The sequence below is a fragment of the Panthera pardus genome, unplaced genomic scaffold (genome assembly GCF_024362965.1).
Source record: "Panthera pardus isolate Hobbes unplaced genomic scaffold, ASM2436296v1 HiC_scaffold_13, whole genome shotgun sequence".
NCBI classification, from domain to species: domain Eukaryota; kingdom Metazoa; phylum Chordata; class Mammalia; order Carnivora; family Felidae; genus Panthera; species Panthera pardus.
The window spans coordinates 161,606,054-161,621,705 of record NW_026526688.1 but is presented as its reverse complement, the minus strand read 5'-3'; the positions used below and the strand labels follow the sequence as shown (position 1 = coordinate 161,621,705).

Sequence of the window (15,652 nt, the reverse complement as noted above, 5' to 3'; positions counted from 1 at the left end):
GGGCCCTCATGTGTATTCATCACGTAAGATTTAAAGGTGACTATGTGACTTGCTAACTAAGGTTGAAAAAAGAAATATAGGAGGCAAACAACAAAATATGTGTGAGACCCCATTAGACTGGTCCCTATGGACACACACACACACACACACACACACACACACACCAGATATATATTTCTGCAGGCATACTTCTTTTTAATGGTAGAACCTCTGTGTGGTTTGCATCCCCACCTGCGAGGTCTGGAAACACTATAGGAAAATAATTTTAGATTTGTTCTTTGGACAAGCCTGTGCAGCCCTGTGGGAGAGCCCCCCGTGGGTGACGTTTCACGCTGTCCTCCAGCACCAACACACTTAATTCCTTTCCTGCAGACTCGGAAGTCAAAAACCTCCTTTCGGACGATAACTCAGAAGGCCTGACTCTGCTGGATTTGTTGAGCTTTACCTATCAAGTGGCGCGAGGGATGGAATTTTTGGCTTCCAAAAATGTGAGTATGTTCCCGGAACGGAGTTCTCTGTAGATCCGGGCCTGGAGCGTGGTAGGCCTGGCAGAGACTTGTAGCAACGGCTGCTTCTCCCTTCCCTTTCCCCGAAGTGTGGCAGGGCGTCCGGTCTCGTCAGGCATCTACTCTGCTCCAGAGCCTTCTCCTTCATGGGGGTGGCCGGGATGAGAGCCTGCAGGCCGTGAGCTCTTTGCTCCAGGACAGCCTCCCTGAGGTGTCCCGGGCAGCCCCAAGCACCACCACGAAGTGGCCAACCTTGCAGGGGTGAGGTGGTCTGGCGGCAGATGGACAGACTCTGTTGTTTCTTCCCTTCCCACGCAGTGTGTCCACCGGGACCTGGCTGCTCGCAACGTCCTCCTGGCGCAAGGGAAAATCGTGAAGATCTGTGACTTCGGCCTGGCCAGGGACATCATGCATGATTCAAACTACGTGTCCAAAGGCAGCGTACGTGCTCTTTTCCCCCCGTTTGACTCACTCACCTTTCCTCACTGAAGCTCTGAAACTAGGCATTGCTTCTGGCCATTCAGTGTCCATATTTGTTGTTAAATATTAAAAAAAATTTTTTTAATGTTTTATTTATTTTTGAGAGAGAGAGAGCATGAGCAGGGGAGGGGCAGAGAGAGAGGGAGACACAGAATCCGAAGCAGGCTCCAGGCTCTGAGCTGTCAGCACAAGAGCCCTACACAGGACTCAAACCCACGAATCTTGAGATCATGACCTGAGCCAAAGTCGGACGCTTAACTGACTGAGCCACCCAGGTGCCCCTTAAACATTTTTTTTAAAGTCAACTTATTTGAGAGAAAGAGAGCATGTACGTGTGCATGTGCAGTGGGGGAGGGGCAGAGAGAGAGAGAGAGAGGGAAAGGGGGAATCCCAACGAGTCTCCATGCTGTCAGAGCAGAGCCCAATGCCGGGCTTGATCCCATGAGATCATGACCTGAGCCGAAGTCAAAAGCCAGACGCTTAACCGACTGAGCCACCAAGGCATCCCCAGCGTCCATATTTTAATGTGGAGCCCACAAGATTCATGAATGGGCTCCTGGGACCAATACGGAAAGCACAAAGTCTGCAGCCAGACCGCCTGGGTGTGAGTACTGGTTCCAGCGCTTACTACTGTGGGGATTTGGGGCAAGTGACTTGACCATTCTGTAGCTTGGTTTCCCTATCGGTCACAGCGACCTGATAATAGTACCCATCTCCTGGGTTGCCTTGGGTGATTCAGTCGGTGACTTTAAGTCAAATGCTTAGGGCAGTGCCTGGCACATACGAGCCCTCAGCAAGTGTTAGCTATTAATGTGTAGATCATGTGTGCCTGTGCACCTGCATTCATTTCCAAAGAGAGCATCTTTAACTTTTATCAAATTTGCAAACGGTGTCTGTGACCCCTAAAATGTTGCGACCCTATGAGTTAATAGATCTTAGAAGCACAATTTCCTTAAAGATGGTCTTTCTCCCCATCCCTTCTACCTCTAAGCAGATGTAGTAATTTAGGATACATTTTCCACTTGTAGGGACAATTCCAAATCACCCCACTGCACTAGTTGTGAGACAGCATGGGGCTGCTGTGCCCACCCACAGAAGGCCACTGGTCTGTGTCCAGGCTCCATGTGAGACCAGCTTTAGGTACCCTGAACAAGTCAGTGGACTTTGGTGGAGCCTATTTCTCACCTGCCTAAAAAGTTGGGGCGCCTGGGAGGCTCAGCGGGTTAAGCATCTGACTTCAGCTAAGGTCATGATCTCACAGTTCTTGGGTTCGAGCCCCGCGCTGGGCTCTGTGCCGACTGCTTAGAGCCTGGAGCCTGCTTTGGATTCTGTCTCTGTGTCTCTCTGCCTCTCCCCCACTTGGGCTCTGTCTCTCTCTCTCAAAAATAAATAAACATTAAAAAAAAAGTTGATGAATCTGTGATCTCCCCATGAATTTCAGAAGGCTGAAGGATGCTAATGTGGTTCCTTTATATTGTATATCTGCTTCAGTCTTAGTATTTCCACTGGAGTTTGTACAGCCTCCCAAAAGAAGCTGCAAAATTATCATAACGTCATATTTATAGTGATAGGAAATGAATTTCTTAAAATTCAGTAATGTAATTGGTTCTCAGATCACTGGATCTGTTTCGAATTTTGTTCCTAGGAACACCGGCAAATAGGAGAGACTGGTCCAGTCAGGGCTTTCGCTTTTTGGGTAAAACATTCAGGATTAAATATTTTCAAATGTTATTCCTTGGGAGGACCTAAGAGGCCACATCAACTATCCATCATTCATGAAATATTTATCGAGTACCCACCAGGTGCCAGGCACTCTCACGAGGGTGGAGAACACAGCCCTGGACAAAAAAAACACGGGGAGATACTTACATGGACAAGGTTCTCAGTGCAAGTTATTATTAGTCCAAAAAGGACCCCTACTATTTCCGCTGCTGTGGGTCATTGGTGCGTATGCTGGATTTAATTTCCTCCCTCCTTCCATGCAGACCTTTCTCCCCGTGAAGTGGATGGCTCCTGAGAGCATCTTCGACAACCTCTACACCACGCTGAGTGACGTCTGGTCTTACGGCATTCTGCTCTGGGAGATCTTTTCCCTTGGTACGGGCCTGACATCTCTGCTCGCTTGGGTCGTTTTGGAAAAAACACTGGGAGGGAAACACTGTTTTCCAGGCTCCAGGGTGTTAACGATGTTAAGATACCTGCTGTGAGTCAAGGGCACTGCGGCAGATGAAATCACACATTGAGCACTTCTGGTGTCAGGAGTATGCCCGTGCAGACAGCCAGGAGTTTTGGGGGGCTGCACCCTCACGTCTGGCCTTTGCCGCCCCCCCCCCTCCTTTGGGCTGTGCTAGAATGACTTTCTCCCACTAGAGATGTTCCTGAGGACACCCACTCCCCAGCTGCTTTTTCACGGGGTCTTTGGGTTAAGTGGGCTCACCAGTGGTGATCGAGGCTCAGGTGAAAAGAAGTGTGGCCAGGAAAAGAGTGTGATTCCCCTTCCTGATCATCTCTCTGGAGGAGAAGAGCCTCCTAGTCATTGGGTTAGTCAGTCACCAGGTCCCAAACAACACAGGTACCCTGTGCTGCCAGGTGAAGGCCCTGAGGGAGGAGTGATTCATGACCCTGACCTCTGACAGTTTATCTCGGATAAGATAAGACTTACACATAGCAATAAACGGGGTGGTTCTGATTAAAATTGTAATGGAAGAGAAAAGGGGAAGGAGTTTTGGGGTAGTTTTGGAAGGCTTTAGAGAGGAAACTAAGCTTGTTCTGACTGTGGCCATAAAAACGGAAATGCTTCATGAATTCTGTTATCTTAATGTGGTAGTAAAGGGTTTCTTCCCTGCCTGGTCTCCTTTTTCGATCCCATTTGTCCCTGCTTGGATGTCACTGCATCATCCCGGTGTGTGGCTTAACTGAGGCTCACAGTCTACTAAAAGCAGAGAATCACCTAGATATTTCAAGCCTCAGCTTTGACTTTTGCTCTAATTATTAAACATTTTTGGTGAGAATGATTTTTTAAAAAATTTTTTTGGCTTTAGTGATTGAGAATTTCTCTTCCTTTTCTATTTTGCTTTGTATGTGTAGATCCAGGGATCAGAAACATTGAAAAACACTTGTGTGCTTTTCCTAAGATGTAGCGTCTTTGCCTAGGGTGTCTGGACTTGACCAACCCAGAAGTCCTGGTTACCTTTACGATTCCGGGCAAGCCCGTGAAGTCAAGGAGATGGTAACCCTTCATTTCCTTGCAAGAACCAGAAGTCCAAGTGGGGATCCCCAGATGTGTCCCCGAGTGTCTCAGCAGTGTAACGCACGCTCGTTAATCCTGGTTGTTCCCTTTGGTTTTCAGGGGGCACCCCGTACCCTGGTATGATGGTGGATTCCACTTTCTACAACAAGATCAAGAATGGGTACCGGATGGCCAAGCCTGACCACGCCACCAGCGAAGTGTGAGCCCCCTCCCCATCTCGTGCGCCTTGCGTTCATGCCCAGCGGGCGTGTGGGGTGGGGCGGGGGTGCCCTGACACTCCTCCCTGTGCCCACTCGGAGTTGTGTGCTTCCGCAGCTATGAAATCATGGTCAAGTGCTGGCACAGTGAGCCGGAGAAGAGACCCTCCTTTTACCACCTGAGTGAGATTGTGGAGAATCTGTTGCCGGGACAATATAAGAAGGTTTGTCTGGGCCCCTCCAAGCTGGGTGGAACGGCATGGGCAAAGGGAGAAGTCAAGAGCAGGCAGTCACGCGAGTGAGCAGCACAGTTCAACGCTGTTTTAAAGGAACGTTTCCAAAGGGGGAGGAAGATTGTTTGATCCAGTGGCCAGGGCTTTCATGGCGTGCTCCCCCAGCCCCTGGTAGCGATGATGAATGAAAACCCTCCCCTCTCCTCAGGGCTCCCCTTTTATCTCAAGTGTAGGACACCTGTAAGCACTTTATTCTCCAGATGTTCGAGTATCTGAAGCTACCGTGCAGTTAGAAGTCTCAGGGCATCCACAGCCATTAAATCGCTAATTTGAATGCACTTAAATCCATGTGAAATTGGCTTTCACCAGCTGACTGGAAGGAACAACCTCAGCTGTTATCTGTGGCTCCAGCTGGTTTTTTGCGGAATAGGAAGCATTGTTCAAAGGAACAAATGTAATTTCATGGAGCCAAGCAGGATATGTTAATAAATGAAACAACTTTCTGCCGAGATGCTGTGAAGGAGCCCCAGACACAGTTGTATAATCAATACAATTTCTAAGATTCAGGTTCGTCAGTATGTAGAGTCTTCATATTTATTGCTTGTCCTTCTCATAGAGGAGCAGCGTTAGGTCGTTGCATGAGGAACTGGGCGTTAAATACTTGTGTCTATTGATTATCTCACTGCCCGTTACAACTCCCATAAGTGAGGCAATGAGGAGGCAAAAGGAAATTAATGGTGGCTCAGTCAAAGATGCCCTGGCTGGTTAAGTAAGATGTATGGGTGGGAAGAGACTGGAATTGGTCTGGAAAATGAAGTCTTTTTAGATCCAAGTTCTGTAAGTTTTGAGTTAGATGTCTCCAATGTTTAGGGATCAGGAAGGTTTCAGGGGTGGTGCTTTCAGTGGAAGTCCTTGTCCCCTCTTATTGAGACCCATCCAAGCCCTGAAGAGACTATGTATTGGGACCAGAAGGCTCCCCGCTAGTCCCAGAGAAGGGAGTGTGTGTGCATGGAGGTGGGTGGGGACACAGTCATAGCTACCGACTCAGTGAAGGGGTTCATTGTATCTTTTTTTAAACAAGTTTATTTGGAGAGCGACCGAGAGAGTGGGGGAGGAGCAGAGGGAGAGAGAGAGAGAGAGAGAGAGAGAATCGCAAGCAGGCTCAGTGCTATGCGGGGCTCAAACTCAATAACCTCGAGATCATGACCTGAGCCAAAACCAAGAGTCAGTCGCTTAACCTGCTGAGCCACCCAGGTGCCCTTGGGGCTCATTGTATCTTAAGGAGAATGAGAGATCCCATTGGTAGGATGGCAGGAGATCTCTGCCATCAGTGGTCCTTTCCCCGTGTCCCACATCCCTGGGATGTGACAGTTGACAGCTGACTCTCCTTCAGTTGTCTCAATCCCGCATCTGTGCGGTAGCTTGGAAACACAGACGGTTAAATAATAGTTCTGAGCGTCCTTTCTGCAGTTCAGTGGGTGACACTTGGTTAACCACGTGAAACGCATATCTGCAGAGCTACGAAAAGATTCACCTGGACTTCTTGAAGAGCGACCACCCTGCCGTGGCGCGCATGCGCGTGGACTCGGACAACGCCTACATCGGCGTCACCTACAAACACGAGGAAGACAAGCTGAAGGACTGGGAAGGCAGCCTGGACGAGCAGAGGCTGAGTGCAGACAGCGGCTACATCATCCCTCTGCCCGACATCGACCCTGTTCCTGAGGAGGAGGACCTGGGCAAGAGGAACAGACACAGGTAGGGCCTCTTGCAGAGCTCCCCTCCGCCCCCCAGCTCACCTGAAGGAGGGGAGCCATTGCCCTGGCGACATCAGTGTATTTGTTCGAGGGGAGCGGTGGCAGAGCCTCCGAGGGGTCTGTTTCCATATGTAAATGCTTCCCAGATGCTCCTCATACCTGCCCCGTGGGGCTGGGGGAGGTATAGGGCAGGCAGGGTGGAGAGTCTTTGACCAGAGTCCTCAGGTGTTTTGATCAGACTGTCGCAGCCACTCTGATTATTGAGATGCTAGAAGCCTCTCTTGCTGTTTTCTGCACTGGTCATGGAACGGAGGAGAGAGCTGAGAGAGAGGCCAGCTGGGCTATTTGATGCTTCATCGGTGGATCTTACCCCTAGCTGTAAGCTCGGATCACCTGGGGAGACTAGAAAACCGATCTACGCACATCACCCAGACCAACGAGTTAGAATCTCTGGGAATGGGACCCAGGCGCTTCCTGGCTGATTTGTTCTTCCTTTTTAACTTTGTATAATGGAAGACTTCTAACGTGTCCGACTCAAGTTGTACAGTGACCTGTCAGTTGATCTGTCACCCAGTTTGAGCATGCATGAACTCATGGCCAGAATGCATGAATCCACTACTACTCTCCTTGGATTATTTTGAAGCAAATCCTAGACATCATGTCATTTCACCTGTAAATATTCCATCTTGGGTCTCTAAAAGATAAAGGCTCTATTTAAAAAATGTTTTAAGTTTATTTATTTTGAGAGAGACCGAGAATGCGAACGGGGGAGGAACAGAGAGCGAGGAGAGAGAATCCTAAACAGGCCCTACGCTGTCATCGTGGAGCCTGACTTAGGGTTCAGTCGCACAAACTGTGAGATCATGACCTGAGCTGAAAGCAAGAGTCAGGTGCTTAACTGACTGAGCCGCCCAGGCCCCCTATGACCCTATTGAAAGAAATAACTGGAGTTATTAAAAATAACTTACGATGCCATTTTCTCACCCCTCCCCCACCAATTGACAATAAATTGTTAGGAGCATCAGATATCCAGTGGTCAAATCTCCCCGACTCTCTGATAAGTATTATTTTGCATTTGTTTTATTCTAATTGAGATGCAAATTAAGAGTGACACATGGCCTTTAGTTGCTATGTCTCTATGCATTTGTCTTGCCTCTTTTTACCCACTTTGCATAGTATTTGTGAAGGACCCGGAGCGTTTGGCCATCACGTTCTCCCGTTCAGAATTTTGTTGATTGCATCCCGTAGTGCACCTTCATGTGCTTTATCTCCTGTATTTGTTGCAAACTGGTGGTCTAGAGGCTTGATCTGACTCAGGTTAGATTTTTTGGCATGTGTGCCTCTAAGATCGTGCTGTGTCCTTCCGTCGGGAGCTGCATGCTGTCCAGCGGCCTCCCCTTTTGTGACATCAACAGCCATTGTTGATCATTACCTGGATCCGTTAACTTACGACCAAAGCGATGCTAATACGCAGCCGGGACTAGAACCATTGGTTTGAACGTCCAGACGAGGGGACTGTGTCTTCGGCCTCCGCTGTCTTTGCAGGGTCCTTGAACAGAGGCAGGTGAAAGTGATGTGCCTCCTTTTTCCATCTTCATTGAGGATGTTTTTCTCCCTTCTTCCTCTTTTGGTTAGCTACATGTAATTATTTAGGCAGAAGCTTATGGCATTATTATTTTGGAGGCTTGTGATTGTGACATCCCTTGCTGTTGGTGTGAACCAGGTAATTTAAAAAAGTATAATTGCGTTTTTTTGTTTTTGGAATGGGTTATGAGGATTGGAGATTGCGCAAAGCGCTCTGACTTACCTTTGCAAAAATACGTTTGTGTTGTTTTAGCGGTACGTGTCTCCAGCTTTTGGGGATCTGTGGTAGCCCTTGACCCCAGATCTGCCATCCATTTGGTTATTTTGTATTAGGGGGCTCTGAATAATATTTCAGTGACGAAAAAGTTTTGCTTCATTTTTTCTCTTTACTTATTTATTTTGAGAGAGAGAGAGAGCCAGTGAACAAGCTGGGAGGCACAGAGAGAATCTCAAGCAGGCTCCATGCTGTGAGCTCAGAACCCAAATGGGGCTCAAACTCACGAACCGTGAGATCATGCCCAAATCAAGAGTTGGACACTTAGCCGAGTGAGCTACCTAGGCACCCCAAAAGGTTTTGTTTCTAAATTAAGTTAGAAAGTTGTAGGGACTTTCACCATTCATGAGTTTGAGCCCCGTGTCGGGCTCTGTACTCACAGCACAGAGCCTGCTTGGGATTCTCTCTTTCCCTCTCTCTCTGTCCCTCCCCTGCTCTCTCTCACTCTCTCAGAATAGATAAACTTAAAAAAAGAAAGTCGTATTGATAAATAACACAAGAAAGGTGCCCAGAACTTTTCTAGGCATATACCAGGCTGTAATGCAGAGTTTGATGTATATTACGTGGAGAGAACAATTCTAGTTGATAGAAAGTTGTTGTGTTAGATAATTAGAACCTCTGGAAGGGCAATACATTTGGTCTTCTAATTGTGCAGAGTATGTCCCAAATGACTACACCAGGTCAGGTGAAGCTGTGGTCCTCACAGATGGGCTGAGCACGGGGAATGTCTTGGTTAGCTTGGGCTGCCATAACACAAAATACCGTAGACTTGGGGGCTTAAACAATAGACATTTGTTTTCTCACAGTCCTGGAGGCTGGCAGTCCAAGATCAAGGTGTTGGCAGGTTTGATTTTTCCTGCAGCCCCCTTCCTTGGCTTGCAGATGGCCATCTTCTTAATCTGTCCTCTCGTGGTCTTTTTCTGTGTGTGTATCACAGGTGTCTCTTCCTCTTACAGGGACACCATTTCTATTGGGTAAGAGCCCCACTTTAATGACCTCATTTAACTGTGATTACCTCCTTAAAGGCCCTATCTCCAAAGATAATCACAATGGGGATTAGGGCTTTCACATGTGAGTTTTGTGGGGAGGGGAGGGGGACACAGTTCAGCCTATCCTAGTGAAGGGGGATCCCAGGGCTGAGATGCTCTAGGTCTAGGAAAGCATGATGATCCTGTGGAATCTTCTTGGGCTCAGGGGGCTTGGCCTCGGGAGGGGAATGGGTATGAGAAAGACTGGGCCTTGCTTTCTATAGAGGGTTTGGGGCTGCTGGGTCAGGAATATCAGGAGCCAGGCCCTGGGCCACAAGATGGGCACTGTGGCTTGGGACTCAGAAGTAAGCCCAGTCATCAGCTTTAGGACCACCATGAAGCCTGGCAAGCTGCAAGGATGATCTCGTGCCGAGTGTCTGTGGAAGTTAGCTTCCTCCACGCCCATACCCTTGCCTTCTCTCTGTGAGGTAGACTGGCCGAGAGAGGAGCATGTCAGGCCCAGGGGAGTCAGTGCAAGGGGAATGACTCCACTGTAGGACTCAGCTGTAGAACTTGCCCCCAAGGAGGGGACCTTAGTCCAAATCACGGCATCTAGAGCAGTCTCATAAATGCAGGTCCTGTCTGGGTTAGGGCCATCTCCAAAGGTTGACTCTGGCCAAGAGCTATTGGCCAGGGCCCCATGAACCGGGGCTGGCTTCCCAGAGAGAGAGGTTGTCGGGACAACATGGTTATCAAGACCAGCCAAGTGGACTTGGGGTTCACAGTGAGGCTCCAGGACCAGGGTGTAAGCCGAGGGGAGGGTAGAGTACAAAGTAAGAACAGAGACAGAAGCTCTCAGTCCTAGGGAAAGGCCCAATCTGTGGGGTTGTGAAAAGACACCTCAGTGTAGTCACCCTGCAGGTTCTAAGAACTCTCCAGGCCACCTTTGGGATGGATGGCAGCAGACCATTTCGCATGGGCTTCTATATGCCAGGCTCAGTTTTCTGCCTGGAAACTGAACTGACCTAGAGAGGAGGGGGAGAGGCAGAGGAGTCAGGCCTGGCCCTTCGGGAAGGAAACAGCCAGCAGGGCTGAGAGCCCCTATTGGGCACGTGTGTGAGACTGCCTCCTCTGGCTGGCCAGCCAATGGTATGGTTTCTGTGTTATGTCTACAGTTGCAGCCTCACGGTGAGAGCAGACCGTCCTGCCTATCAGCAGATAACCTGCTTGTGGCAAAAAGATATATATAGAAATTTCGCAATCCAAGGCAGGATAATGATAAGGCGGTAAGAGTTCAGAGACAGGAAGACAGGGAATCATGACGGGCTAGAGACTAGGGAGAATTATTTTTCTAAAACTCCTTGTGAGAAATTTTAGACGTTCAGAAAGATTGAGTGAATCCATCTACCACTTAGCCTTAGTAGTTGTTAACATTTGCCATGTGTGGTTTATCTAACTATACATATATATGCATATATACGCGTATATACATATATATGTATATATATGTAGTTATACCTATGTTGTGTCTATACATAATATATAATAATATGTACTACATATTTTTTTTTAAGTTTATTTTGAGAGAGAGCGAGCACATGTGTGAGCAGGAGAGGAGCAGAGAGAGGGGGGGAGAGAGAGAATCCCAAGCAGACTCCACACTGTCCGTGCAGAGCCCAGCGTGGGGCTCGATCTCATGAACCATGAGATCATGACCTGAGCCCAGATCAAGAGTCGGATGCTTAACCGACTGAGTCACCCAGGTGCCCCAATACTACATATTTAATAACATATGATATGTAAATATACATGTACCACATACACACCCCTACTTTTTTTTCCTTGCTAAAACTTTTGAAACTCCCGCGAACATCTCCTAAGAATAAGGATACTCTCTCTCTTACATAATTATAACAGCATGATCACATGTGAGAAAATTAACAACTGTTTCCTGATATCTGATATTCAGGCCCTAATCAGGTAAGGTTTGAGTGATAACAATAATAATAATAGTAATAACTAATATTTATTGGACGCTTAGTATGTTGTAGGTCCTGTGCTCAGTGGTTTATGGTTATTATCTTATTTAATTTCCCTAACAGATAGGAATATTGTCAGGTACTATTGTTATCTCATTTTATTTAATGTAATTTTTAAAAAGTTTTTATTTACTTATTTTGAGAGGGGGTATGAGCAGGAGAAGGGCAGAGAGAGAGGGAGAGAGGGAGAATCCCAAACAGGCTCCGTGCTTTCAGCACAGAGCCTGACTCAGGGCTCGAACTCATGAACTGTGAGATCATGACCTGAGCCGGAATCAAGAGTTGGATGCTGAACTGAATGAGCCATCCAGGTGCCCCTGTCATCCCATCTTATAAGCCAGGGAACAAGTTCAGGGAGTTAAGTGACTCATGTGACTCCTACAGCTACTAAGTGGTGGGTGATTCCAGACCTAAGGCTTTTTGACGATAGAACGCTCCCTTTCGGCCGCTACTCTAGTGAGTAAGGAGCCTTCACCCGCCTTCATGACTGGGGCCAGGGAACGTGGGGGGTGGGTATAAAGAGGAGGGGGAGGAAGGCATTCCAGGGGCGTGGGGTCAGATGCCGACAACACCATTTGGGTGCTCGGGAAATTTCACAGCAAGGGACTGGCTGGGCTGTGGTTTGCAGCTGATTTCATCCCCCTCTGTCTTTTGACCAGGCACTGCTTACTCTCTTTTCAACTAGGACTGTGTAGGGAAAGAATCGTGGCAGCGTGTTAGCAGCTCTGCTGAAAGATTTGACGGGAGAGAAGGAAGGCGGAAGGGTGAAGGTGACCTGGGGGTTCTTGGTTTTCCACTGGGCCCCCTGCAGTGTGGTGGATGATGACTAGCTGTCTGGCTTGGTGGCAGGATCTTGCCTAATTCGGTGGCCAAAGGATCTTGCAGAAAGAGCTCCTTTGCCTTTGGGGGGGGGGGCGGCCACCTTAGTCACACAACCGTGGTCTCGTTGGTCTGTACCTGGGCTTAACCTTTCCTACTCTCTCCCTCCACCAGCTCGCAGACCTCAGAAGAGAGCGCCATTGAGACAGGTTCCAGCAGCTCTACCTTCGTCAAGAGAGAGGATGAAACCATCGAGGACATCGACATGATGGATGACATTGGCATAGACTCCTCAGACCTGGTAGAGGACAGCTTCCTGTGACTGGCAGATTCAGGGGGTACCTTCCACTCTTGGAGCCACCTTGGATCCCTTTAAGAAAACCACTTTATTGCAATGCAAAGTTGGGGAGGAGGACTTGGACGATGTGTAAAGAGAAGTTCCCAGCCAAGGGCCTCAGGGAGCCTTCTAAATATGGATGAATGGGATATTTCGGAATGAACTTTCTTAGCGTTGCCCTCGCAATGCTTTAGTAGCATCTCAGCGGTGTGTGAAGTTTGGAGATAGATGGACAAGGAAATAATAGGCCACGGAAGGTGAACTTTGTGTTTCAAGGGCATTGGTGAGAGTCCAACATACACGATTTACATTTGCGAGAAAACTCCAGCATTGTAATTATGTAAATAACTCTAACTGAGGATGTGTTTAGATTTCTATTAACTGTCTGCTCTGGACTTCTGAAGAGACCACTCAACCCATCCATGTACTTCCTGCTTGAAACCTGGTATCAGTTGCCGTTGAACTTTCCTGGGAAGTACATGCAAAACCACTTTTGAACCTTAAAAGGTACTGGTACTATAGCATCTTACTTTTTTTTTTTTTTTTTTTTTTTTTAGTGTTAAAGAGATAAAGAATAATAATTAACCAATCTTGTTTACTAGATTTGGGTCATTTAGAAGCCCAGCCACTCATTTTCATATTGTAATCTACTGTTACTCAGTAATGCTACATGTGTAATGTGTAACACGTTTTCCCTACAGAGAAAGCACAATTTAAAAAAAAAGATTCTTACTAAGTAGGCGACAAGTTTGACAGTTTGTGACATTTATATCAAATAACCGATGTTTCTCTATAAAATATGGTAATAGCTTTAGTGGATTAAATTTAGTTGAACATAGAGAACAGTAAAAGTAGTGTCTTCCAGGAAGTCAGTGTTTTTAACTGTGTGCCGAATAGGTTCCCTAATCCGTTGTACTAAAAACAATTAACTGCCCTCTGAAGTAATGGGATTTGAAAGAAACAAAACCCCGAAATCCTAAATGTTCGCAATCTAAAGGCATAAGCCTATGCCTAACATGACTTGTCATGTTACTACCCAGTGGAAAATATAATCATCGGTAAAAAGACTGGATTTGCAGGGGTCGTTTTCATGCTTGGTGATAACTTTGGTGGATCCCCAAATCTGTGTTTTTAAAATTTTACAAAGCCTAGAAGGGTCAGAAGGATGCCTTGAATATCAGCCCCCTTTCTTTCATCTCATACCCCAAAGAGAAATAGTTTGAAACTGTGAGAACATAAAGGCATTATTTAATGAATACTGCATGCGCATTAGCCTGGATCCTTGGTTCCCAAATGGGATCGCAACTGGGAACACCAGATTCTAGGTCCCCACCCCAGATCTTCTGAATTATTAAGTCTGGTCAGGAGTAGGAACCTGTCTTTTTATAAACTCCCTGGCTGGTTTGATTAGCCAGGTTTGGGCAACACCAGCTTAGGGTACAGGAAGTTGCCATGGGAAACAGATAATTTGAAATTTGGAACTAGGCTAGAAGTCAGCCATGCAGGAAGCCTACCATTTAAGTCCTTGGCTTTGGGTCAGTGACGTTTAATGCCATATATGTGGCAATTGCTGCCCTTAATTTAACTTTCCAGTCTTAGCTGAGGCTGCGAAAGCAAAATCTTGGTTTAGCAGGTCTTTCCAAAAGTAAAGACATTGCTCCCTACTGCATGGGGGACCTGAACTTGCCACCCGGCCCCCCCCCCCCAGCCCCCCAGAGGCATGTACAGAAATGATGCGATTCAGAGTGCCAGGTCTCTGTATAACCAGGTTAATATTTTGGTGAAAACAAAAAAAACCTAAAAAGTTGTGCTGAAATTTTGGGGTGACATAGCAGGACACATTGTCACCTCCATCCAAACTGTCAGACGGATTGGGGTGGGTTCATTGGCATTCTCTGCATTTCTGCTTCATTGCTGACACCATATGAATGAAACATGGGCTGTGATCGCCGCAATCACCGTCCGTGCTCCTTGGAAGAAGTAGCAGCAGAAACAAGGTACTTGACTACCTAGTGGTATAATCTCAGTGCAAGCCCCAACTTTCTTACCCACCTTTTTCATACTAAGTGTGAAGACTGAGCCAGCTTGGCCAATTAAAAAAGAAAATCTGACTAGGTTCTGTAGAGCCAACTAGACTTGAAATACATTTGTGTTTCTAGAATCACAGCTCAAGCATTCTGTTTATCGCTCACTCTCCCTTGTACAGCCTTCTTTTGTTGGTGCTTTGCATTTTGATGTTCCTTTGAATTTTGTGTGACATCATGGGGCTGGATGAAAATTCTCAGACAAGCAGGTTCCAGTCCTAATGACTACTCCCACCTAAGTTTTTGTGTGACTGCATCTTATTTTTTTTTTAACAGTGTTTTCATTGTATCACAGACTTGTTTCCTTTTTGGCCTCCTGCAAAATCCCCAGATGAAAATTTGCCAATCCTTCCTGCTTTCTGTTTTTATGAAGACAATCAAAGCTGGCCTGAGAAACACAATTTGTGACTTTTTTTTTAAATGATCAATGATGTCCTTAAAATGTGGTCTGCCAATCTGTACAAACGGTCCTATTTTTGTGAAGAGGGACGTGACATAAAATGATGTTATACATCAATATGTATATATGTATTTCTTTATAGACTTGGAGAATACTGCCAAAACATTTATGACAAGCTGTATCACTGCCTTTGTTTATATTTTTTTGACTGTGATATTCCCCACAGGCACATTAACTGTTGCACTTTTGAATGTCCAAAATTTATATTTTAGAAAAATAAAGAGAAAAATACATAAGTGTTTCCAAAACAGTGGTGTGGTGAATGTTTGTGAAGTAACTCAATAGGTAGGGTCTACTGATAAAAAATGTATTACAGAACGCCCCGTTCGTGTTTTTGTTTTAAAACATGTAAATGAAGATCTTTATATTTCAATAAATGATATATATAATTTAAAGTTACACTAAGGTCCCAGCATTTTTGTTTTTAGCTGAATCACATAAATTAAAGCAATCTTGTTCCATGCGCTTTCTGAGCAGTATTTCAGTAGGGCTTCATATCGTGGTTTTGATGAAACCAATGGGAAATTTAAGATTTAAACGTTATTTGAGCGCGTTAGTTTTCAGACACAGCGTTTAACTTAAAGATAACCGGCACTCGGCTCGTCCTCAATCCTATTGTTTGTTTGTTTGAATAGCATTTTATTGCACCGTGTTTTTCTCCCCC

At 46.5% G+C, this 15,652-nt stretch overlaps 1 protein-coding gene across 5 annotated transcripts in view; it reads left to right on the top strand.

The window, feature by feature from the left end:
- Positions 1 to 15,387, top strand: part of PDGFRA (platelet derived growth factor receptor alpha) — a 50,805-nt gene extending 35,418 nt beyond the window's left edge. For all 5 annotated transcript variants that reach the window (XM_019469714.2, XM_019469725.2, XM_019469720.2 and 2 more), the window contains exons 17-23: positions 373 to 488; positions 825 to 947; positions 2,972 to 3,083; positions 4,336 to 4,435; positions 4,552 to 4,657; positions 6,183 to 6,424; positions 12,282 to 15,387. In XM_019469714.2, coding sequence (XP_019325259.2) covers positions 373 to 488; positions 825 to 947; positions 2,972 to 3,083; positions 4,336 to 4,435; positions 4,552 to 4,657; positions 6,183 to 6,424; positions 12,282 to 12,429 — 947 coding nt within the window. In that variant the 3' untranslated portion in view covers positions 12,430 to 15,387. The remainder of the gene's footprint in view (positions 1 to 372; positions 489 to 824; positions 948 to 2,971; positions 3,084 to 4,335; positions 4,436 to 4,551; positions 4,658 to 6,182; positions 6,425 to 12,281) is intronic.
- Positions 15,388 to 15,652: the final 265 nt, after the last annotated feature.